General features: G+C 55.1%; 9 protein-coding genes across 9 annotated transcripts; 5 read left to right on the top strand and 4 right to left on the bottom strand.

Moving 5' to 3' along the window:
* Positions 1-444: 444 nt before the first annotated feature.
* BO95DRAFT_504936 (arylsulfotransferase family protein) lies at positions 445-2080 on the bottom strand (the record flags this gene model as incomplete). The annotated part of the gene is made up of 3 exons (XM_025591145.1): positions 445-1725; positions 1793-1921; positions 1988-2080. 3 exons carry the CDS (start codon positions 2078-2080, stop codon positions 445-447), a joined length of 1503 nt encoding a protein of 500 aa, XP_025446273.1.
* Positions 2081-3548: 1468 nt separating this feature from the next.
* Positions 3549-4445, top strand: BO95DRAFT_353575 (uncharacterized protein; the record flags this gene model as incomplete). The annotated part of the gene is made up of 1 exon (XM_025582180.1): positions 3549-4445. One exon carries the CDS (start codon positions 3549-3551, stop codon positions 4443-4445), a length of 897 nt encoding a protein of 298 aa, XP_025446272.1.
* Positions 4446-4887: 442 nt separating this feature from the next.
* Positions 4888-5356, bottom strand: BO95DRAFT_459714 (uncharacterized protein; the record flags this gene model as incomplete). The annotated part of the gene is made up of 3 exons (XM_025588677.1): positions 4888-4916; positions 5001-5068; positions 5139-5356. 3 exons carry the CDS (start codon positions 5354-5356, stop codon positions 4888-4890), a joined length of 315 nt encoding a protein of 104 aa, XP_025446271.1.
* A 2414-nt stretch (positions 5357-7770) lies between these two features.
* On the top strand, positions 7771-9707 carry BO95DRAFT_504934 (pectin lyase-like protein; the record flags this gene model as incomplete). The annotated part of the gene is made up of 5 exons (XM_025591144.1): positions 7771-8409; positions 8470-8508; positions 8572-8773; positions 8857-9474; positions 9535-9707. The coding sequence occupies 5 exons, from the start codon at positions 7771-7773 to the stop codon at positions 9705-9707; spliced, it is 1671 nt and encodes a 556-aa protein (XP_025446270.1).
* A 348-nt stretch (positions 9708-10055) lies between these two features.
* On the top strand, positions 10056-11330 carry BO95DRAFT_244186 (Zn(II)2Cys6 transcription factor domain-containing protein). Its single transcript, XM_025581370.1, has one exon. The coding sequence runs from the start codon at positions 10078-10080 to the stop codon at positions 11287-11289; it is 1212 nt and encodes a 403-aa protein (XP_025446269.1). The 5' UTR covers positions 10056-10077; the 3' UTR covers positions 11290-11330.
* A 740-nt stretch (positions 11331-12070) lies between these two features.
* On the top strand, positions 12071-14273 carry BO95DRAFT_504932 (amidase signature enzyme; the record flags this gene model as incomplete). Its single annotated transcript, XM_025591143.1, has 7 exons — positions 12071-12116; positions 12159-12175; positions 12250-12394; positions 12443-12999; positions 13052-13163; positions 13219-13592; positions 13711-14273. The coding sequence occupies 7 exons, from the start codon at positions 12071-12073 to the stop codon at positions 14266-14268; spliced, it is 1809 nt and encodes a 602-aa protein (XP_025446268.1). The 3' UTR covers positions 14269-14273.
* Positions 14274-14528: 255 nt separating this feature from the next.
* Positions 14529-15697, top strand: BO95DRAFT_504928 (NAD(P)-binding protein; the record flags this gene model as incomplete). The annotated part of the gene is made up of 1 exon (XM_025591142.1): positions 14529-15697. Exon 1 carries the CDS (start codon positions 14714-14716, stop codon positions 15695-15697), a length of 984 nt encoding a protein of 327 aa, XP_025446267.1. The 5' UTR covers positions 14529-14713.
* Positions 15698-15900: 203 nt separating this feature from the next.
* Positions 15901-17311, bottom strand: BO95DRAFT_449922 (aminotransferase-like domain-containing protein; the record flags this gene model as incomplete). Its single annotated transcript, XM_025587977.1, has 3 exons — positions 15901-16077; positions 16117-16363; positions 16455-17311. The coding sequence occupies 3 exons, from the start codon at positions 17309-17311 to the stop codon at positions 15901-15903; spliced, it is 1281 nt and encodes a 426-aa protein (XP_025446266.1).
* Positions 17312-17983: 672 nt separating this feature from the next.
* On the bottom strand, positions 17984-20440 carry BO95DRAFT_459708 (multicopper oxidase; the record flags this gene model as incomplete). Its single annotated transcript, XM_025588676.1, has 7 exons — positions 17984-18370; positions 18477-19081; positions 19158-19355; positions 19417-19815; positions 19873-19896; positions 19956-20061; positions 20114-20440. 7 exons carry the CDS (start codon positions 20438-20440, stop codon positions 17984-17986), a joined length of 2046 nt encoding a protein of 681 aa, XP_025446265.1.
* Positions 20441-21286: the final 846 nt, after the last annotated feature.

Genomic DNA, 21286 nt, shown 5'->3' with positions numbered 1-21286 from the left:
TGGAACCATCAATGGAATCCATCGTCGGCTCACCATGAAGACAAAGCCTGCTCAGGGAATGCAACTGTTGTTTGGTCCAATCCTTTCTAGACCTCTGCAAACTATCCAGTCGCACAACGCTACTATGTCAGCATCTATGCAGCATTGCATTGATCTCAAGCGCAGGGCTGGAAGCCCTAACCAGCGCGGGAACAAAATCTTGTCTACACAGTACCTGTCCTTGGATTGCACGGACAATGCCCACCTGGAATGCCCATTCAGACTGATAGGATCTTTAACCTGGAACTGCCATAACAATGACTGAGTCGCAAAATGTATTGACAATCAGATTGCAACCCACATAAAATTAATTTGAAAACAGAAAACATAACACTAGCACCTCAACTTCTAAGAAGACCGCATTTAATCCCCCCCCAGCCAACACCCAAAACCCCAACAACTCTATCAACCCGGCAACGTCGAAGAAGTATCCACCGTCGACGAATTCGCCAAACTCGCTCCATCCCTGCCCACGGCCTCCACAAACGCCCTCGGATAATACGCCGAACTCGTCAACGTCGTCTGAAACCCGGAGTTCCCCACCGTCCCCAGCATCACCACCTGCTCCGCCGCCGGCGCATAGATATTCCAATGATCCACCTCCGTCGCGCCATTCCAACTCATCCAGAAGGTCGTCGGCCCCGCGCCCGGCGCGGGACTATACACCCTCAGGGCGGGGGGCTCGGCGGGCACAGCGGTCCAATTGGCCTTGTAGGCGCGGTAATTCATGGAACGCTCGTCGGCCACCGCCGCAAAAAACACCGGGGTGCCGTCCTCGAGATGCTCCGAGATGGCCGGGGTGCTGCCCCAGCCGATGAAGGCATTCCCCGAGGCCAGGATCTGGCAGCTGCCCTGGCTCCACGCGCGGATCCCGGGGGGAGCTCCGGGGGCGTCGTAGCGCCGCAGCAAGGCGGACGAGTTGGTGGTGTGGTCGAGGGCGACGATCATGCCCGCCGAGGCGGCGGAGGTGTTGCGGTAGTTGTCGCTGCCGTTGTCGAAGAGGGAGAGGATGGTGGTGGTGGCGTTCTCGGCGAGGAAGCGCGCGTCGTGCTGCGCGGAGAAGTTGTAGTTGGTCTGCGTGAAGGTGGACTGCCGGCCGCCCAGGCGCCAGAGGACGGCGCCCGTGGCGCCCGAGAGCTTGTAGATGGCGCTGGTGTGCCGCGCCGAGATGAGGTAGTCGCCCGCCCCGTTCTTGTCGATCGAGTTCAGGTGGAAGTAGTCCCACGCCGTCGCGTTGCTGGTCCCGTTGCCGACCACCGGGTTCAGGCCCGGCGGCGTGTACGACTCCCCCGGGAGGATCTGCTGGTCTAGACTGCTCCATTGGAAGCGCACGGCGCCCGTGGAGATCTCGATCTCTTGGAAGACCCCGTCGATCACCCACCCGGGGTCGGCGGTCACGTTGTACGCGCTGAGGTTGGCCGTGCGCGGCTGGTAGATGGGGACCAGCATGCTCGTGCTGTTGATCACGGCCGATTCGTGCATGTCGCTCATCTCGAGCCCGTTGCCGCTGCGCACCGTCGCTGCCGGGCTGTAGCTGCTGTCCAGGATCTCGTGCTGGCCCCGCGCGTACCCGCCGATCTGCGTGCCTTGGAAGTAGCACAGGTGGTCGGTTCCGTTGTATGCGCAGGCGTGCAGGTCTTGGAAGATGTCGGTGGCGGAGCCGTCGGCGCCGCTCCAGATCAGGTTCTGCTGGCGTTAGGGCTGGGCTGGGCTGGGCTGGGGGTGAAAGACGGGGGAATGCGCAGAATCATACGGCATTGGTGTCGTAGATGTAAGGCCCTGGTACATCGCCAAAGTACGGGGCGATGAAGATGTACCCTGGCGTAATGAGGCTGTCATTCTTGAGGCTGATCTCGAGGATCGGAGCGCGGATGTTTGGTCGCTGCGTACTCGACCAGGTGGTTAGCAAGGGGGTGCAGGGGGGCTACTGGAGCTAGAGGCAACTGACAGATTGGTAGGATGCCCAGTTGGCACAATCTGCCAGACTAGTAAATGCTAGGAGGGTCCCTATTTCTAGAGTCTTCTTCCAATTGGTGCCCATGGTGAGGGGTGCTGTACAAACCCACTACCTATGCTCTCGTGCGGAACCATGCAAAGAGACTGCAGAGATTGGCCCGCACACGGCACTGAGGAGAATTATATGGAACCCATGGTGGAAGCCCCAGTAGATGTCGCGCATCGTGTGCGTCTAGGCAACGAGTCAGGAATGGCCGTGGATTACATCAAGACTATTGGGAATTGAGTTCTAGCAACGGCTACGCCCCGCTATAATACGGGTCATAGGTCACGGCGTATACGAGAGATAGTTTGCTGGAATTGCTGTAAGTCAGGCATGCGCGTGACGAGGGTGGCAGAGCATAGAAAAGAACGAATATCAAGTGATGCTAATCTTCTGCAACATCAGGTCTCTGGGATCCCTTTTCGAAGATACTAAGACTTCTGGCTATATCGAGCCAAAGTGCTCCCCCCCCCCCCCCCCAAAAGTCAAGACCTACGGGGAGTGTGGAGGGGGAACCAGCAAGGTTTGTGCTTCGTACAAGTGAGCCCATGGCTAAATAAGCTATTAAGTAATAGACTGCAATCCCGGTATATAGTGCGGATGTCAAATCCACGGTTCCACCCTTTTCATGCGAAGGAGAGTTGAAGAAGGTTCCGAGATTCGATTTCCGCATCCGGCGATCTGCGACGAGGGCTAGATCTCCCCACCGATTGCACTTCCTACACGGCACACGCAATGGTTGGTGGAGAACTCAGCCAGCTCACTAGCGAGGTGTCAGAGACTCCCTGACGTGTGATCGTTATTAGTGGGAAATACGGGAGTGTCCGTCTCATCTATCAGCTGCGTGGGGGGTGCTGCACGCCACATACGATTCGACACCGCATCGCTGGGTCGAGGAAGCACAGTGGATCCTCTGCGTCAGTTTGGACAACGAGAATTTATTAGCTGTATCACTCATTGGATGTAGAGCTAATGTTGCATTTCGACGCGGTTTGCAAAGTTGTCAAGCGCAAGCGCTGTTTACCGCATTGGGACGTCTGAGGTATGGCATGCACATTCCTGAGCACCACGCTGGTGAACTCTTTTCCTGGAATGCTCCAGAGACCCAGTAAAATCGGTCTCGATCTGAAGACAGTCTTTCGATGTAGTACGATGGAAAAAGGATAAGAAGAATGGGTAGCGCGTCTTGGCTACGGGGCTGCCATTCGAGCATCACGAAGGGCACGACCATTTATTAGAAGAGTAACAAGGGATAGCCATCGCCTCTCTGCCTCACTTCTTCGTGCCTTGATCCGTCCTACGATCCGCACTCATCTCTCCTGCAACAGCGCGAGAAATGGCCCCAAGCAACGATGCCCACCACCTGGGCCCGCCCAAGCCCGCAGACCGGGTGCTCCTGATCACCTACCCCCGGACGGCCTCGAACCTCCTCGTCAGGATGCTCTCGCTACCGGATCAGCCCAACGTCGTCTCCAACGAGCGGGGCGGCTACTTCTTCTGGGACGCGTTCATGAACGAGCGCGACACGGTCTGCAGCCGCCGGCCCGTCGAGCAGTGGGAGCCCTCCGAGACCGCGAACCTGCGGCAAGCCTTCCAGCAGAACCTCGACCACATCGAAGCCAGCTCGCAGGCCGCCCTCACCCAAGGCAAGGTCTTCTTCGCCAAGGAGCACACCCTCTGGCTGGCCGAACCGGCCGCGATGGCCCAGTACCTGGCCACAGGCAGCCGCAGCCATCATCCCTCGATGCGACTGGGCGTGCAGGTACCCAAACCATACCTCAATTTCCAACCCGGCAGCGGCAGCGCAGCATTCTCCCCCGAGAATTTCACCATCCTTCCCGACGCATACCTGGCCTCGTGGCGCGCGACCTTCCTCATCCGCCATCCGGCCCTGGTGTTCCCCTCCTTCTACCGCGCCCTGCACGGCCTGGAGAGGGAGAGCTTCTGCGAGCCGCGCATGATCGAGCCGTTCCTGGAGCTGCACGCCACGCTGCGGTGGACGAGGCTGCTGTATGATTGGTACTGTGATCGCGGAGACTCACGCCCTGCGTTGCCGCTGCTGCTCGACGCGCAGGATGTCATTCACCGTCCCGAGGTGGTCGCCAAGTACTGCGAGCTCATCGGCTTGGATCCGGAGAAGGTCCGCCTCCGCTGGAGTCGGTCGGAGCGGCGGGAGGGGGAGGAAGAGGATCCTCGCGCCCGGGCGGAGGCGGTCATGCTCGCGACGCTGGATCATTCCACTTCCTTGCTCAAGGAGAAGACTCCCGCGGTCGTGGATGTCGGGGCTGAGAGGGAGAAGTGGGAGCGTGAGTTTGGGAGTCTCGTGGCGGAGCAGATGGAGAGGTGGGTCGAGGGTGCCATGCCGGATTATGAGTACCTGTGGACGAGGAGGTTGCGGGTGGATTGATGCTGCATGGAGAGTAGTCGTTTGAGGCAGAATGACACAAGACCCTTATTGAATCTGAAATCAGACTATCTTGTGGTTGAAAGATCTATCTCGAACTAGGATTAACTTGCGTATGAGGCTGGCAAGGTTGTGTTTCTTCCCCAGTTCATCTCCATATCTCAATTGTTCTGCTTGGAGGCCAAGTAAAATGGAGCATGTCTCCTAGATGGCGCATCGCACACGCGTGCAACCAGATGGAAACATGATGTAGTGCGATGAATTACGTTTGGATGGACTTTAGGAGCCAATACGCTACGAACAATGATCTTCGCACTGAAACGCAAAGCTGTCATTATATTTTCGAATATAGAGAGAAAACATCAATCAATTGCGACATGAAACATAGCGCAGAAGGTTACGAGGGAGCAGTCCCATCCCAAAACAAGCACGCAATCCATCAGACTCAGACGCTGCAGGTAGGCAAGCCGCTCTCTGTACGTACGTTAGCACACCATCCTCTTGATTGGAGAACGCATGGAATCAACGGGCATCACAAGGGGGGTTGGTGTGACATACTGCAACCACTGGGAACATTACTTCCGCTAACCCACCAGCCCTTGCCCGTCTTATACCAGTCGCCGTTTCTGCAGAGCGTTTGTGTTAGTACAGCCAGATAAGGGTCATGATTGCTGGGCTGAGAGCGTAGCATCGTACTTCCACTTGCACCGGTAATCGACGTTGGTCTGTGCCTGATAGCTTCCGGTCTGGACTACAGGCCATTGGTAGTAGTTGATTTGCTTGCTGGACTTGCATGACTTTCTGGCCGCGAGGTGGACGTCGATGTCGTCGGAGTCGACGTCGGCTTCTTCGGCGGAGGGCAGGGCCAGGGTCAGGGGGAGCAGTGCGGTTAGGAGGTAGATTGGGGACTTCATGGTGAAGATATAGGAAGTTGAAGGGTATTGGCTCTGAGTAGAGAAGGCTTTCTTGTAATGATGGTGGTGTTGGGTGTGAGATGCTGTGTGTTCTTGTGTTCTGTGGTTAGGATTGGTCGAGGCTTTTATACCACACTGGGGCGAAATCCAATACCACTGATATCTTTAGTTACTGGTGATTCATTTCCCATGGCCTACATTGCTCAGTCTAGATTCCCATCTAACCTGGGTTCCGATGTCTGGTCTATTCGTATCCGCTTTTAGGCATCCGATCGTTCGTATTACGCCCAGTGATCCGGGTCTATGACACGGGAACACAGTCCTTGCTTCAACCCCAAACAGACCACCAAGTGCTTAGCACTGCCTCCAAAGAGGTACAGCTCGCAGAGCCCAAGCAAGTGAAAGCAAGGTGACCTTTTGTGGATGGCGGAGAGCTCTCAAGTGCAGAATACGAGTATCCAAGAATAACCCTACCTTTGCACAACTTCCGCGCTAGGTGCTATCTATGCAGCTGAATTAGAAGCAACGCGGAAACTACAAGCGCAGACGAATAGTCCAAATGCAACGCTATGATCTCGCTAGCGAGACTTTCCACTCCCTGGGACAATATAATATGTCTCTGAAGTATAGACATCATTTGTCTGTTTTATAAGAGATAGGCGGAAAGGTGTTTATGTTACAGGCTAGAAATCCCAGCTTTTGTTCTCTCAATTTGTCTCAGAAAAGGGCCAAGCTTTACCTCTGTATCTGGAATCCGAGTATACACAAATAGACTTCCATCGACTTAGTAGCAGTTCAAGTAATCTTCGACTCCTACACGCACCGCTGATCATAGATAATAGCACAGCCTTCGTAGAGCACCCATTTTGGTTCATCCTGCTATGAGTTCGAAATCTAGACACAAGTGGTCCGTGTCTTCGGCTTCATACCCGTGTTATGAGGTCCCCACATTATCCTGTAAAGCTGGTTCGTTCCACTGTTGTAAATGAACGCCTGTTCCCAGCCAAGATGCCAAGGAGTCCGCCCCGGATGCCCCGGATTCGGCCCAGTCTGGGGCGGTCCAGAATCTCTAGGCCTCGAGCCAAGGACTTCCGTCCAGAGATCACCAGCTACAGTGTCGCATGGAGCTGGATCCTACGGTTCGGAAATTTGAGCCGCTGTCAGTGTCAGTGTCAGTGTCACGGCTCGCATCTCCGGACGGAGCCCCCGCCACTTTACATGTCTACGCATTTCTCTCACGCTTCTTAGATATGTCGGCCATTATTCAGGGAGTGATATGGTATACTCCACAGCTTGGAGATTAGGTCGGGCTAGTTGCCGCTCATGACTCCGGTAAGTCATTTGAGGGTGGCACGCTCGATCCTGAATGCTGTTGTCAAGGAGAAAAAACAAAAAAAAAAAAAGCATTGACCACGTACCTGAATCAGAAGACAGCACTTTGCAAGGTCAGATTGTCTAGGGCGAGCCGTTACCGAAATGAAGTGAGGCGGTGGAAATCCAAGTCTCGTGCCGGTGTACAAAATGATACCAACGGTCTTCCACATAACGACATGAAAAGGGCTTGAGGTACTGTGCTCATACGCCATGGATGCTGAAATAAGATCATGTATCTGAGATTCAGAGCAACAAAGTAAGCTCATAAAGAGAGAGCAATCTAGTGGGGGTTCTTCGCAGCACCTTTCCTGCCCTCGAGACGAGGGGGCGGCACCTACAAAATACAGACGCCCCACACCTCAGCCAACGCTAACGTTGGGGGTTCATCGTGAAGAAACCAACAAAGCTTATTGTCCGGCCAACAAAGACCAAGAACCTACAAGCTAAGAAAATACACGTCACGTCAAGTCTTCACACAGCGGTATTGACCGCATGGCTATTCAGTATGTAGGCTGATTACCGTGCCGCAAATCCGATCGTCCGGTGTTCGGGCCACAAACGGGTCGGCTCCGTGGGACATACTCATAGAACCTCGCTTACAGCAACACCCTCGGCCGATGGGGCAGCGACTGAAGAGTTCTACTTAGTACTGGATTATGTATCGTTGCATGCATGTTCAGGAGGGCCGAGGGTCGCTTACGGACCAACTCCTTGCCCCCTTGTTTCAGGGCTAACAATGCCGTTGAATATGGCTGACAGGCGGGGGCAACTAGACTATTTCGGGGAGTTTTCCCCGGGCGATCGGCATCCACCACAATCTATCTGAATCGGCGATCGGGTCTCATGCTCCAGACATACGTACGCTACCCGCTCAATGAGGGAACATGTTTAGGAGCACGGGAGAACTGGGGTCGCTTGCTGACTCGTTCGGTAAAGGGATCGAGAAGGGATGGCCAGCACGACTGATTCATGATACACGATACATATATCACCTTCCCCAGCATAGAAGTCATGTCTTCAGAGCAAAGTGCGATCCAAACATGGTTGCTTTAACCTCCCTCCTGCATGTTCTCCCTCTGCTCCTCGCTACGGCACAGGGCCAGCTCGCTGGCCGCGTTGGACCCTTGACGACCGCGGCGGAGAAGAACGCCACCAGAACGTGCAATGTGCTCGACTACGGTGCCGTTGCAGACAACGCAACAGACGTCGGACAGCCCATCATCGATGCCTTTGCGGACTGCGGAAGAGGGGGCGTCATCTACATCCCTCCAGGCGATTATCTCCAAACCACCTGGGTCCACCTCACCAATGGCAGTGCCTTTGCCATCCAGCTAGACGGAATCATCTATCGCGGGGCCGCCCCCTCTTCGCAATCGTACATGTTCGAAATCTCCTCGAGCAGTGACTTCGAAGTTTTCAGCTCAACGTCGCGCGGTGCCATTCAGGGCAGCGGATACCTGTATCACCAGTCAGGTAACTTCGTGGGCCCGCGACTCCTCCACGTCAGTGGGGGATCGGACTGGGCGGTTCATGACCTGGCGCTTGTCGACTCCCCGATGTTCCACTTTGTGATCCAGGGGGCTACTAACGGTGAGGTGTATAATATGGCAATCCGCGGTGGGGATCATGGAGGGCTCGATGGGGTTGATGTCAGCGGAACGAATATCTGGATTCATGATGTGGGTGGCTCCAGTATGCTTTGCTGATGGGACAGCATACGCTGACAAGTTGCAATACAGGTCATGGTCACGAACAAGGATGAATGTGTCACAGTCAAGGTAGGAGCCCCCACCATCCTGGTAGTACAGTGTATCAAGCGACTAACGTTGCATCTTCCACAGACCGGGTCGAAGAATATTCTCGTCGAGAGCATTTACTGCAACAGTAGTGGAGGGTGTGCCATGGGGTCCCTGGGCGCCGGTACCAACGTCAGCGACGTCACCTACCGGAACGTCTACACATGGTCATCCAACCAGATGTTCATGATCAAGAGCAACGGCGGATCCGGGACTGTGTCGAACGTCCTCTTTGAGAACTTCATGGGTAAGTTTGCCTTGTCATACAGGGCTGATGCCCTAGCCCTAGCCCTGAGACGGAGACCTAATATCGATCCCCAACCTTTCTAGGCCATGGAAACGCCTACAGCTTAGATTTTGACACAGCCTGGAGCAGCATGTCCACGATCGAAGGGGACGGCATCGCATACAGCAACATCACATTCCGCAACTGGAAAGGCACCGAGGTTGACGGCGAGGACCGTCCGCTCATTAAGGTCAAATGCCCCGCCCTGACGCCCTGCACGGATCTGGCCATTGAGGAATTTGCCCTCTGGAACGAGAAAGGCCACTACGCATTGCACGTCTGCGAGCACTCGTACGGCTCAGGCTATTGTCTTTCCAACGCGACCGTCCCAGTCACTGGCACCGCGAGAGGCTACACCACGACGCAGTACATCAACACGCCCCCGGCGGGCTACTCGGCCACCACGATGGCCGAGGACCTTGCGACGGCGTTTGGCACCTCTGCTCCCATTCCGATTCCAACGATCCCCACTTCGTTCTACCCGGGTTTGACGCCGTATAGTCCCCTTGCGGAGGCTTCTGCCTTCCCTTCGAGTAGTGCCTATGCCTCGAGTAGTGCCTACGCCTCGAGTAGTGCGCTGCCGTCCTACAGAAGGAACGCGACGGCATCGGTTAGACCCTCTACTCCGCCTCGATTGTCGACTCCGGCCTACCAGACGCCGAGTTCTTCTTCGGTGGTTTCGCCGTCCTCGGAGCCACCATCTGCGTGTTATTTCGCCACAGCAAGCCCGGATGTCACAGTGGCCTTGTCAGCTTCATCATCGATGTCCACCGCTTCGGCATCCTCAGCTTACGATTCGCATACGGAGCAGCGCGTACCGCCGCGACCGCATGGTCTGGGTGGCCAGCACCTCCAGTTTCACCAGCACCACGGAGGTCGTCATCCGTACCAATGAGTATATATATCGTCTTGTGGGAGCTTATTCTGTATCATATATCTTCGCATTTATAGATGCGGTGCTTTGTTAAATAAAATCTGGCCAAGAGTTCTGCAAGCGCTAGCGCAGGACATTAAGAAGTAGCCAGCTAATCACCAAACCAATCCTTGAATCCTCTATCTGCTACTATGAAACGGACTGCCTATCCTTCGGTACACTACCTTCTCTTATAGTATGCAGATCAAGATGACTGCAAGGCTTGATGTTAGGCACGTGCTGCTTTAGTGCTTACTGCATGCAGTGTTGCAGATTTATGTTAAGTTCTCTTATCCTCGTCAGCGGATCCGCCACTTCCGCCCCCCTTCCCCACCCAACACCCACCACCACCATGTCGTTACGGCGCAGGTCTTGCAACGCCTGTTTCAAAGGCCGAAGAAAATGCGATCTGGAATATCCAGTCTGCGAAAATTGCAGGAGAACAAACAAAACCTGCCAATATGCATACCCGCCTATGCCACCACCAGGGCGCATCGACCGCACCGACGACCCACCAACTGTGCCAGACGAGATACTCGACTCGCCAGCAATGCGTACGACTAGTACCGCTTTGGAACTGGATCTTCTGAAGTCACCTGCAGTCACTATGTTGAATCCAATCGAGCAAAGCGCAGTGCTCCAGCTTCCACCGAGTTTCACACCAGGTCCATGTACACCAGACTTCACGCCGCCGGAGACTATCTCATTTTCAGCCACATCAAGATTCGTAGGCACCCTCGGCGAGGTCCAACCCATCCAAGGCAGCACACGCTCATGGCAGTGGGTGATGGATGAGCTCAAAGCCTACCCGGGGGAATTCGCCCGACGGGGAGAGACAATCTTCATCCACCGCGACCTGTACCGCGATGAGATGCCACGGCCGATCCGGACGGCCTTTGGCGTCTGTTCTTCCTTTTGCCTCAGTCCCGATTCCACGAACCGGGAGATGGCATTCCGCGTGATCGACTCTGAAGTCTCCGAGCTACTCCAGCCCGCCACCGAACCGAGTTCGAGCTCTAGTTCCAGGCTACTTCGAATAGAGCTCGCGCGGCTCCAGGCACTACTGCTTTACCAGACCCTCCGACTCTTCCATGGCAACCTGCAGCAGCGGGTCGCAGCCGAGCAACAGGGGTCTATGCTCATGACCACGGCGCTGAAGATCATCGTTCGCGCGCAGTCCGAGCCGGAGCTCCAGAGGCCGAGGTCCCGCCATGCTTGGATCCTCGGCGAGTGCATCCGACGCACCGCTCTCCTGGTCTACTTTCTCTACGGGGTCAACTCGGTGTATCGAGAAGGGATCTGCGTGGGACTGCATACACTGCGGCAGTTGCCTTTGTCGGCGAGGATATCTGCTTGGGGCGTGGATGGGGTGTGTGCATTTCAGGAGGATAAAGGGCATTCGCACGGTGAGAATGCAGAGACGCTGCCCTACGAAGCGTTCCTGGCGCGATGGCTTGTTTCGCTGCCGCGGCGGCTGGATCGCTTTGAGAAGTTGCTGATTGTTCCGTGTCAGGGGCTGGAGGCTGCTGAGGCATTTGAGGGTCTGGGGCGGCTAGTTGCGTGATTGCTGTGATCTTTTGCCCGAATAGTCCGGCTGTGTCCTAGGGATAAAGATGTATATTTGTCTATCCGCGTTCTTGCGGTTTAGCCATTAACCCTTCTCCCAGTGCCAACCACGAGGTACCTAATTCAAAAGCAATGCACACTGAAGACGAAGTAGTTTCATAATGCTGAGACCACCCGAATTTTCCATTGCGATCATGTCTTCGCCGGACGACAAGCAATTACGTCAATCCTTGACATATGGTACAGCATTTCCTTTCCACATATTGTCTACCTCTCGAATGGATATCCACAGTCTGGTGTAGACTAGGGTTTCTATAGGTTTTATGATGAAGTGATAGCATCGAAGCTGGGGACGGGCGATGGATACAGTAGCTATCTTAATGTTGCCGGTTTTTTGGCTTCGCAGAACTGCCGAAGATCACTTATCTATCGAGGCGGATGTTGCGATGCCGCCGCTAAATCTTCTTGGCATGTTGATCAAACTAATATTCCTGGCGGGCGAGCTTGTGGATATGACTCTTGGCGAGGCTATCGAGGCCGTCAACATCCTGTTGGTCAAGGACGCTTGATATTCGCGTAAAAGAAGCAGTATCAGCAATATGATAGGCATCAAAGAATTAAGCGTGAAGTCTCTGTGATTGACACTGCCTGATCTTATCTCTACCTCTTCTGGCAGTAGATTTGAGAACGCGAAGCATATAAGTTGAGTCGGATGCCCGCGCTACAACTACTCTGCACGCACATGGATGCTTTCAACACTGCTGAACACGATCGGTACAATGGCTGCCACCACTCTACTTCTCGCGGCGCTTCCCATTTGCGCCTGTGCGTCGAGTGTTGTCAATGTCTTGGATGTGCCATACTAAGTTCCCTCAAAGGTCGAGGTATGTGTTCTACCTGTCCACTATCTCAAAGTCTCGCAATGGGATCCATGAATCTAACAATACATACAATTTAGTTGGTGCATGAATTCAAAGTGCGAGAAGCACTTCCGGTGACTGTCTTCACATCCCGCGAGGCAGTAATTACAGCATCATCGATCAACAGCACCGTTTCTGATTTCTTGGTCCGAGACGACGTTTACACCAAGGGGTTCTTCGACGGTAAAAGCTTTGCAATTTTGCCCACAAACGTTTGCTGATGCCTGCTAGCGTTCTACTTCCAGGGTCCCGAAGGTCTTGCCCTGGATCGCGACGCAGACTCCCTGCTCAAATCACTCGGAACCAGTCAAGTATTTTGGGCTTTGCCACAACACAACACAACCCTTCCAGACGGCCCCTACTTTGCGACATCTTCGGGCCTGCACCGCGCCTGGCGCCTCTATGACGATCACACCGATTCGTTTGTCCTGCCAACCATCCCATCTGCCAACGACGCCAACGCCTATGAAGTCCTCCCTGCAAGCGGTAGCGACCTTTATGGAGCGATGCAAATCGCCGTACCATCCAGGCTGTTCTACCAGCCTACGCCCGAGCAGCCGCTTGCGGGCTACCGCATCGGCGTCAAAGATCAGTATGACATGAAGGGCCTTATCACGACATTCGGCAGTCGTTCGTACGCCGCGACGTATCCTCCGTCGAATGTGACGTCCGGGGTCATCCAGCATCTCCTCGATAAGGGCGCCATTGTTGTCGGCAAAACCAAGCTGTCGGTCTTCGCTAATGCGTGGTTCAGCATCGCTGAGTGGCCTGATTACTCGCTGCCCTTTGTAAGCTACTTTATTTGATGGGGTTATTGTTCTTCAGGCTTATGCACGATAGAATCCTCGCGGGGAGTCGTACCTCATCCCCGGCGCCTCTTCTGCGGGCTCGGGGGCGTCTCTCGCCGCATACGACTGGCTGGACATTACCATTGGGGAGGATACAGGCGGTTGTAAGTCAGACCACTTTATTTACTGTTTACCATAACTCACACACAACGTCGCTAGCGATGCGTTTCCCCGCCGCGCAAAACGGCGTGTACGGGATCCGCTCCACCAAGAACAGCACCAACAACACCGCGACCGCGTTCGGACCCTTCGACGTCGCCGGCCATTTTGCTCGCGACGTGGACTCCTTCAACACCTTCGGTGCCGTGATGTACGGCCAGTCGGGCTACAGGAACTACACCAGGTTCCCCACGAAGATTCTCTACCCTCGGGAGTATTGGGCGAACATCAACCCGAACTACACGGCGCCGTGCGAGGAATACGTCCAGAACCTGGAAGCATTCCTGGGCGTGAACCGTACCATCGTTGACAGCAATGCGCTGTGGTATGAATACTCCGGGAGTAACGTGAGCTTGGTGGATCACTTTGCGAATGTAAGTTCCGAGTCCTCCCCACGGAGTACATACAACCTTTGCCACGATAAGCACCCCCCTAATCGCCCCTCTCATTACCTCCAATGCAGCTAACCCAGAGAAACAACAACCCAAACAGCTCATCCCCTACGTCTCAGGAACGAATACCTTCGCCTTAGATTTCAAGAAAGACTACTTCGCGAAATTCGGCCGCTACCCCTACACCACCCTCAACGCGGCCAGCGACCCCTCCTTCACCCCGCAAAACGCCACCCGAGGCGAGATCGGCCACGCCCTGCAATCCGAGTTCCAAGCCTTCTACCGCAAATACTTCCTGTCTGCCAACGAAGAAACCTGCTCCGACGCCATCGTGGTCTTCCCCTTCAACGGCAACGGCGGCATCCCCTGGTATCGGGACAGTAACATCAGTTATACCGTGCAGGGCAGCGCCCCGGCGCTCCCGGGGTATATCAGCTGGAACTACCTCTCGGTGATGAACGAGAGCCCCGAGGTGGCGGTGCCGGTGGGGACGGTGAAGTACCACAGCCGGGTGTCGCTGGTGGAGGAGGAGTTCCCGGCCACGGTGGAGATCCAGGGGGGGGTCGGGTGTGATTTTATGCTGATGAATCTGGTGCGGGCGGTTGCGTATGAGCGGGGCTTGAAGAAGGGGGTGCGGACTGGATCGAGGATGTACTGAGTGGGCTGGATCGTGTCTAAGGGTGATTCGAGAACACGGGTTGTTTGAGTGGTGCTGAGCAGGTTAAGTATACCTCTCTTTACGCCTAAATAGGGCTGCGGGCTGCGGGAGCCCCACTTTTGCCCGCCACCTCCGCAACACACCCGATAGTGGAAGCCCGCACCGCAGAGCTTAATAATGCATCAATCTAACTATACGTTAACTACAAAGAAAGGAGCAAACACGAAGGATAGAGTTTCGTATTACCTCACCTGAGAGGAGCCATCCCGCATCTGTCTATATGTACGCCCAGAAACTATATAAAGAACCAGAATCCACATCCAAATTGCCCAAAACATAGCAACACAGCAACCCCCCTCCCGCACAGCCCTAATCCAACAGTCCCCACGTTCATCCATCCACTCCATCCCAACAAAGCCTGACTCCATACCTCGAGCAGCAAACCATGACCAAAACAATCACCATCATCGGCGCCACCGGCACTCAAGGCGGCTCCGTCATCCGAGCCCTCCTCTCCACCTCGTCCCCGTCAACCTACACGACCATCCGCGCCATCACCCGCGACCCCACCAGCGCCGCCGCGCAGACCCTCGCCGCGCAAGGCGTCCACCTCATCCCCGCCGACCTGCACGACCCGACCTCCCTCGCGACCGCATTCGCCGGCACCCACGCCATCTTCGCGGTGACCAACTTCTTCGAGGCGCTGCCCACCCACGGCGTCGACGGCGCCATGGCGCTCGAAACCCAGATGGGGATCAACATCGCCACCGCGGCGGCCACCGCCACAACGCTGGAGCACTTCGTCTGGTCGACGCTGCCGGACTCCCGGGCCAACACCGCGGGGCAGGTCGTGGTGCCGTACTACGAGAGCAAGCGCCGCGTGGACGAGTTCATTGCCCGGGAATTGCCGGGGCTGTGGGCCAAGACGACCTTTCTCTGGGTCGGGTGGTATAGTGCCAATATGCTGCTGCCGTGCTTTTGGCCGATGAGGGTGCGTGGGGCGGAAGGTGGGGGTGGGTTTCTGACGCTGACGAATATCGATCCCGCGACGAGGATTCCGGTGGTTGGGGATGAGAGGGTTAATGTGGGGGTGTTTGTGAGAGCGGTTTTGGAGAAGCCTGGTAGGACGCTGCCGGGGAGGGTTGTGGCGGCGATTACGGGGTATCGGGGGTTGGGGGAGGTGGTGGAGGCGTTTGGGAATGCGAAGGGGGTGAAGGTAAGGTGTGTGCGGGTTGGGCGGGAGGATTATCGGGCGCTGTGGCCCGGGTTGGCGGAGTTGATGGACGTGTCGCATTATTACTTTCAGGTTACGGATGGGAGGTCTTTCGCTGCGGTGGGAGGAGAAGAAGTTCTGAGTGCGGAGGATCTGGGGGTGGAGGGGCTGGTAGGGCTAGAGGAGGCCTTTGCGGGGGTGTCTTGGGTGGATTGATTTCTTTTGGCATTTGGTCTGGTGACAGATTCAGCATGCTGGAGATGTTCGAGTGGATGCTTGGGAGCTGTAGCTATTCAGGTGGATGGGTATGACAACAAGGGGAATCATTTTCTATACTCGGTTTCTCCATCTCTATATCGAGCATTAAAACTCGTCAGAGCATTCCTCAAACAGCTGAGTGTCGAGACGGTGCAGTAAATTCACCTAGAAGCAAGCAACCCCCGCAGAACCATCTCCAACCTCCCAACCCCCTCCACCAATCGATCCTCGTCCTCCCACATAAAGCACAACCTGATAAAGCCATCCACTCGCTCCCGGGAGCCACCCGCATTCCGTCCCGGTACAGCAAACAACCTCCCTTTCCCAATGACCAGCCCCTGCTTCATCGCTTCGCGGTCTATATCCTCACTACTCACCCCAGCAGGCAGTCGAAGCCACAGAAAGAATCCACCCGCCGCCATCCCGCGCGCTTCATCCGGCTGAAAGCTCACTCCCAGCGGAACCAGCCTCTGCCGCACTACATTCGCTAGAATGCGGTACCTCTTCGACGCGGCCGGCAGAATGGTGCCGTTGAGATGAGTGTGAAAGCTTCCATCCTCAAACATCTGATCAATGTATGTGGAGGTCAGATGCGACGGTGCACCGCCGGAGATACTGGATCCACTAGGGGAAAAATAATGCATTTAGCCCACGGTTGCAACGGGGAAACTCGATGCCTGGGCGAGAGAAACAAAGTACGATGAAGGATACATACCACTGCGCCAGCGCCGCCACGAACCTCGGGGTGGCCTCCGCCCAACCCACCCGACACCCGGGGCCGAGGATCTTGCTGAATGAACCGTTGCTCACCACATTGCCGAGCCCATCATGCCCGACCCCACCATCCAGTGTGCGATCAATGTCCACAAGCCGCGGAGCAGGCGACTGACCTGCAGGCGTGACAGACAGGAAATCATAGACGTCGTCGCACACGACCAGCGCGTCGTGTCGTCGCGCCAAGCGCACGAGGGCCTCGCGGCGGGGGACGGACATGGTTGCGCCGGAGGGATTCGCGTAGGTTGGCACGCAGTAGATCAGATGCTTGTATTTCTTGCCCGGGCTGGTCTGGTCTGTGCCTGCGCCTCTGGCCATTCCACCGTCCCCGCACGCCGCACACCCAGGTGAAGAATGACAACCCGGGGCATCTGCAATCCCCCGCTCAAGCTCCTCAACCTGCATCCCCTCCCCATCCTCTGGCACAGCCCGCAGCCGATCCCCCAGCCCTGCGTCCCGGAACATGGTAAACACCAAATGATACGTGGGCTCGGGGAGCCACACCGCCACCGTATGGCGCGGGTCCGTGAAGACCTGCAGGATGCACGCGAGGTTCTGGGAGGCGCCGCCCGTGATGCAGATCCGCTCGGTGGGGATGGGTCGCGCGGGCGCGTAGAACTCCGTCAGCCATTGGGCGATGTTTGCTCGGAGAGGGCGGTAGCCTGCTTCGTCGCCGTAGTTGAGCGCGGGGATGTAGAGGCTTGGGTTGGAGAGGACGGTTGCGGCGGCTGATCGGAGCTGGGTGGCGGGGAGGAGGGAGGGGTGCAGGGAGCCTTTTTGGAGATTGATGGGTTGCATTTTCTTTCATGTGTCTCATCTTGGATGGGAGGGGTGGGTATATTTACGGGGATCGATTGTTCATATATGTATATAGGATGTGGAAAGGAAGCTGGGGTTGAATGAATCAATGCTAGCCCTAAGTTTGGCTTTATCTCCGTTGCCTGGATAGGCAGTGTATGCGATCGGACCAATCATATCGGTCGTGCCTCGATGGGGATCCGGGACTATGGAGCTGAGTGGAGCTTGCTAGTAGTGCGTTGCTAGCAACAGACAATTCTTCACAAGTGCTCGGTCAAAGGGCTTTATTTCTATCGTTCTTGGCGAAAACGACTGTCATCAATCAGCTGGTTGTGTGCTTGGCAACCACCATCCGATCATAGCGAGACCGAAGAGATATCTGTCTCCGTTGTAGGATCGAATTCGGCATCAACCCGTGTATTGCCCCCCGTTCGTGGGGAGTCAACGTTTGATAGATAGATAGAAGCAATCTGCTATCACTGATGAACTATTACGGGGTTCCTCTTACCCCCTCGGAAAATATCAACTCTGTCAGACGGGAGGTGGCATGCCGTCTTGTACCAAACCCCACTAAAACACCTTTATATCGAGGGCTAACACCTTCTGTACTACCTGCACCACCAAGAGCCTACCCCCCCCATCCGCTTACCTCACAAATACACCCCCCTCGAATCAAATCCCCGAGTCATCCTGAAACCGCCCATTCGGATTCCAATGATTGCGCGAATCCGCATACCACCGCTCCCAATTCGCGCACGTCCGATCCAGCTGCCGCTTCGCGAAGGTCGTCGGGACCTGCGCGATCTGCGCGGCCACCATCTCCTTCAGCTCCAGGTCCTGCAGCGCGAGTCCCCCAGATGCGTGCCACGCGATGTGGCAGTGCAGCGTCCAGACGCCCGGGTTGTCGGTCTTGAAGGCAATGACGATGAACCCGTTGCTGGGGAGGAGGACGGCGTCGCGCCGGCGGGGGTTGTCCAGGGAGAGATCGAGGGACTCTGGGCCGTCGTAGGGGAACTCGGAATATTGGAGAATGGCGAAGTCGTGGCCGTGGAGGTGGATCTGGATCACCAGGGGTTACGATGTGCGTCATCAACTTTTCAAGTGTGTGTTGAGATTGGAAGAGGGCGGTGGGGATGATTAACAGGCCAGGGAGAGGGAAGCTTACCGGATGAGCAACAGGTACCAGACGACCTCCCGAGACCGGGCTGGGATTGTCCAGGTTGCCCCCGATCAAGATCATATAGTTCCAGGTGGATGTTTGCGGGGGAGAGCCCAATGGCGGCTCCTCGGCCAGGTAGATAACGGCATTGGGATCGTAGGGTGGGTCGAGGTGGTTGACGGTGGGCTCGGTGTAGTTCACAAAGACAGTGTCGTTCAGGAACTGCCATACGTTGACTGTCGCAGCCGCGTCGTTGCCCTCCGCGGGCAGGAACCAGGTGTCGATCGTGACCGACGCCTCCAGGAGGGCATGGTTGCTGTGGTACTTGACTGCGGTGAGGCTGGTAGCCGGTGGTTCGATGGTCCACGGGACGACGGGAACCAGATCGAGCATGTCGCTGCAGGTGGAATTGTACGACCAGGCCGTCGTGGTCGGTACCGGGGGTCTATCGTCGTCGTCACCCCCGTACCACAGGATGCCCTGTCTGTCGTCCGGGAAGGTCTCGAAGTTGTGGCATCCCTCCGCGGGCTCGGTACGGATCCAGTAGCCCTCTTTGGATCTGGAGATGTGCTTCTTGCTTAGGGTTTCGAGGACAACGTGGTAGCGCTGGCCTGTTGAATCGGTCAGTGCGGGCTCTCCATGCATGCACTAGCTCATTAGAAAGGGCATGCTGAGGGTGAGCATTACCGATCCCAATATAGATGTGGTTCGTTGTATACGGTTCAACTGGAACCAAGTCGTTCCCGATGACCGTCAGATTGTGGCCATCGATACTGAAAATGAAGGTGCTATCCGTGGATGCGTTGATTAGCCGCAGGATGTATCGTTTTCCGGGCTTCACCTTCTTGTGATATCGGTTCTTGGGGAAAGATCCGGCATAACTCCCTGATCCAATGACATGTCAGAATTTGATTCGTCTGTGCCTCAAGGGAGGAAAGTGACATACCCTGCCCATTGATCAGAATACTAGTCTGTTTCGGAGGCACACGCGGCGGATCAGCGGCAGGATTCGCGAATTGCTCCTGGTAGTAGTCCATAAATGCACTGCGGTGATTGTGGTCAGAGATGAGGATCGGATCCAGGGCGCTGTCAAAGTTGGCGGACGTGGGACCATGAATCGTCATCGGACCCAGCAGGCCGTCTGAGTACTGCAGACTGTAATGGCTGTGATACCAGGTGGACCCGTACTGGGTCGTGTTGAACACGTAGCTGAAGGTGTCCCCGGGCGCAATGGGGCATTGAGTGATTCCAGGAACGCCATCCATGAGGGTAGATCCGAATTGTCGAATGCCATGCATATGAATCGCAGTCCCGTTCTTCGAGAGATTGTTCTTAACAGTGATGTCTAGAGACAATTTTACTCAGTAAGTGAAGGGATATCTTTGATGGCTTTGATACTTACTCACTATATCGCCCCAACATGCCTCTGTCCGTAGATTAGTATCAGCTTCCACCGATAATCTCGTAGAAACCATCGATACTCACGTATCCAAGGCCCCGGAAAACTCTTGTCAAACAGCTTGGCATATGGAAAGTTGATACCATCCCAATTCACAGGACGCTTCGTATCTTCGCCCACAGTGAGAAAGTACTAGGGTTGTTTACCATCGTACTGCATTGTGAAGCTGGCAGAGGATACTTACTTTGCGCTCAATCCCAATGGGAGCTCTAACTTCATAGTCCGTGTGGATGGTAAAGTCCTTAGAAGCATCGGTCCGATGTTTCAGCCACACACCTCGATTGTTAGGCGAGGGATCGTAGGTGTACTCGGCGGCCATAGCCGGATAATGGCACTTGAAGGGGCCATGGGCAGTCTCATTCTCAGCAGCGCCCGGAGGCACAAACGATAGAGCGCCTGGTCCAATTGGGAATTGGGGTGATTCTGGTTCATATGGTCCACGGAACAAAGGGAAGCTCGGCTGGAAGCCGAAAAATGTTATGATGTTGACGATGTAGGTTTGTAAGAACATGTTGATATTACATGAGTGCTGGAGAGGGAAACTCGTTGAACCTGCACCAAAGCCTGACAATTTATTCTTATGTATCCCGGATTAGGCGCCTGTCCGGGCTTTCCAGGTCTGAGCAGAAGGGCCAACCGAGGTCTCGTATAATGCGCCCGATGGGATCCTTGCCAAAGTCCTTCTCGAAAGATCGTGACGTGAGTCAGATGCAGTCATTGTCATCACAGAAGCTCCAAGAAAGTTTGTTCCAGGGATGGTATCTTGATTTTAAGATTGTGTTCCTGCAAAAGTCTGCTTTTAGGATAGACGCATTGAATGAAGCCCCTCTAGACATTTTGTATGGCCCTTAGACTGGTTTCGCTTTCCCCTAATCAACATCATCGAAGCCATCTCAACGGAAACAACCGTCGAACTAATATCTTTGATTCTTTTTAAGAAAAGGGGGGAATAGTAAGCGTTCAGGCCTTATCACAATCTAGCGGAGAGTGTTGGGGGCTGGACCGGGGCTCCGCTCAAAGCAGAATCCGGTGACAATCCATGCAGGGCAATCCTATCAATCACCTGAGCTCGTATGGATCTAAGCAACATAGGCAACAGGCAGGAATACGTGAGTCCACTGCATTGACCTGTCCGCGAGCTCTTCGCTTATGAAACTTATTTCACCTAGGCACAAACCTAAAGCAAAGGACGGCAGAACACAAACTACCTACTAGATTTGAAAGAACCTACGCAATCACAGCTCCCAAAGGGTACCTATGAGATATGTACCTGATATAATATATTGACACATAATATATTCTTTCCAGTGTGGATCTGAGGAACACATGTGAATCGCACAAACGATGTGTCCTGTGT

Source organism: Aspergillus brunneoviolaceus, assembly GCF_003184695.1.
Source record: "Aspergillus brunneoviolaceus CBS 621.78 unplaced genomic scaffold BO95scaffold_7, whole genome shotgun sequence".
In the NCBI taxonomy this organism is placed as follows: domain Eukaryota; kingdom Fungi; phylum Ascomycota; class Eurotiomycetes; order Eurotiales; family Aspergillaceae; genus Aspergillus; species Aspergillus brunneoviolaceus.
This window is presented reverse-complemented; position numbering and strand designations above follow the sequence as displayed.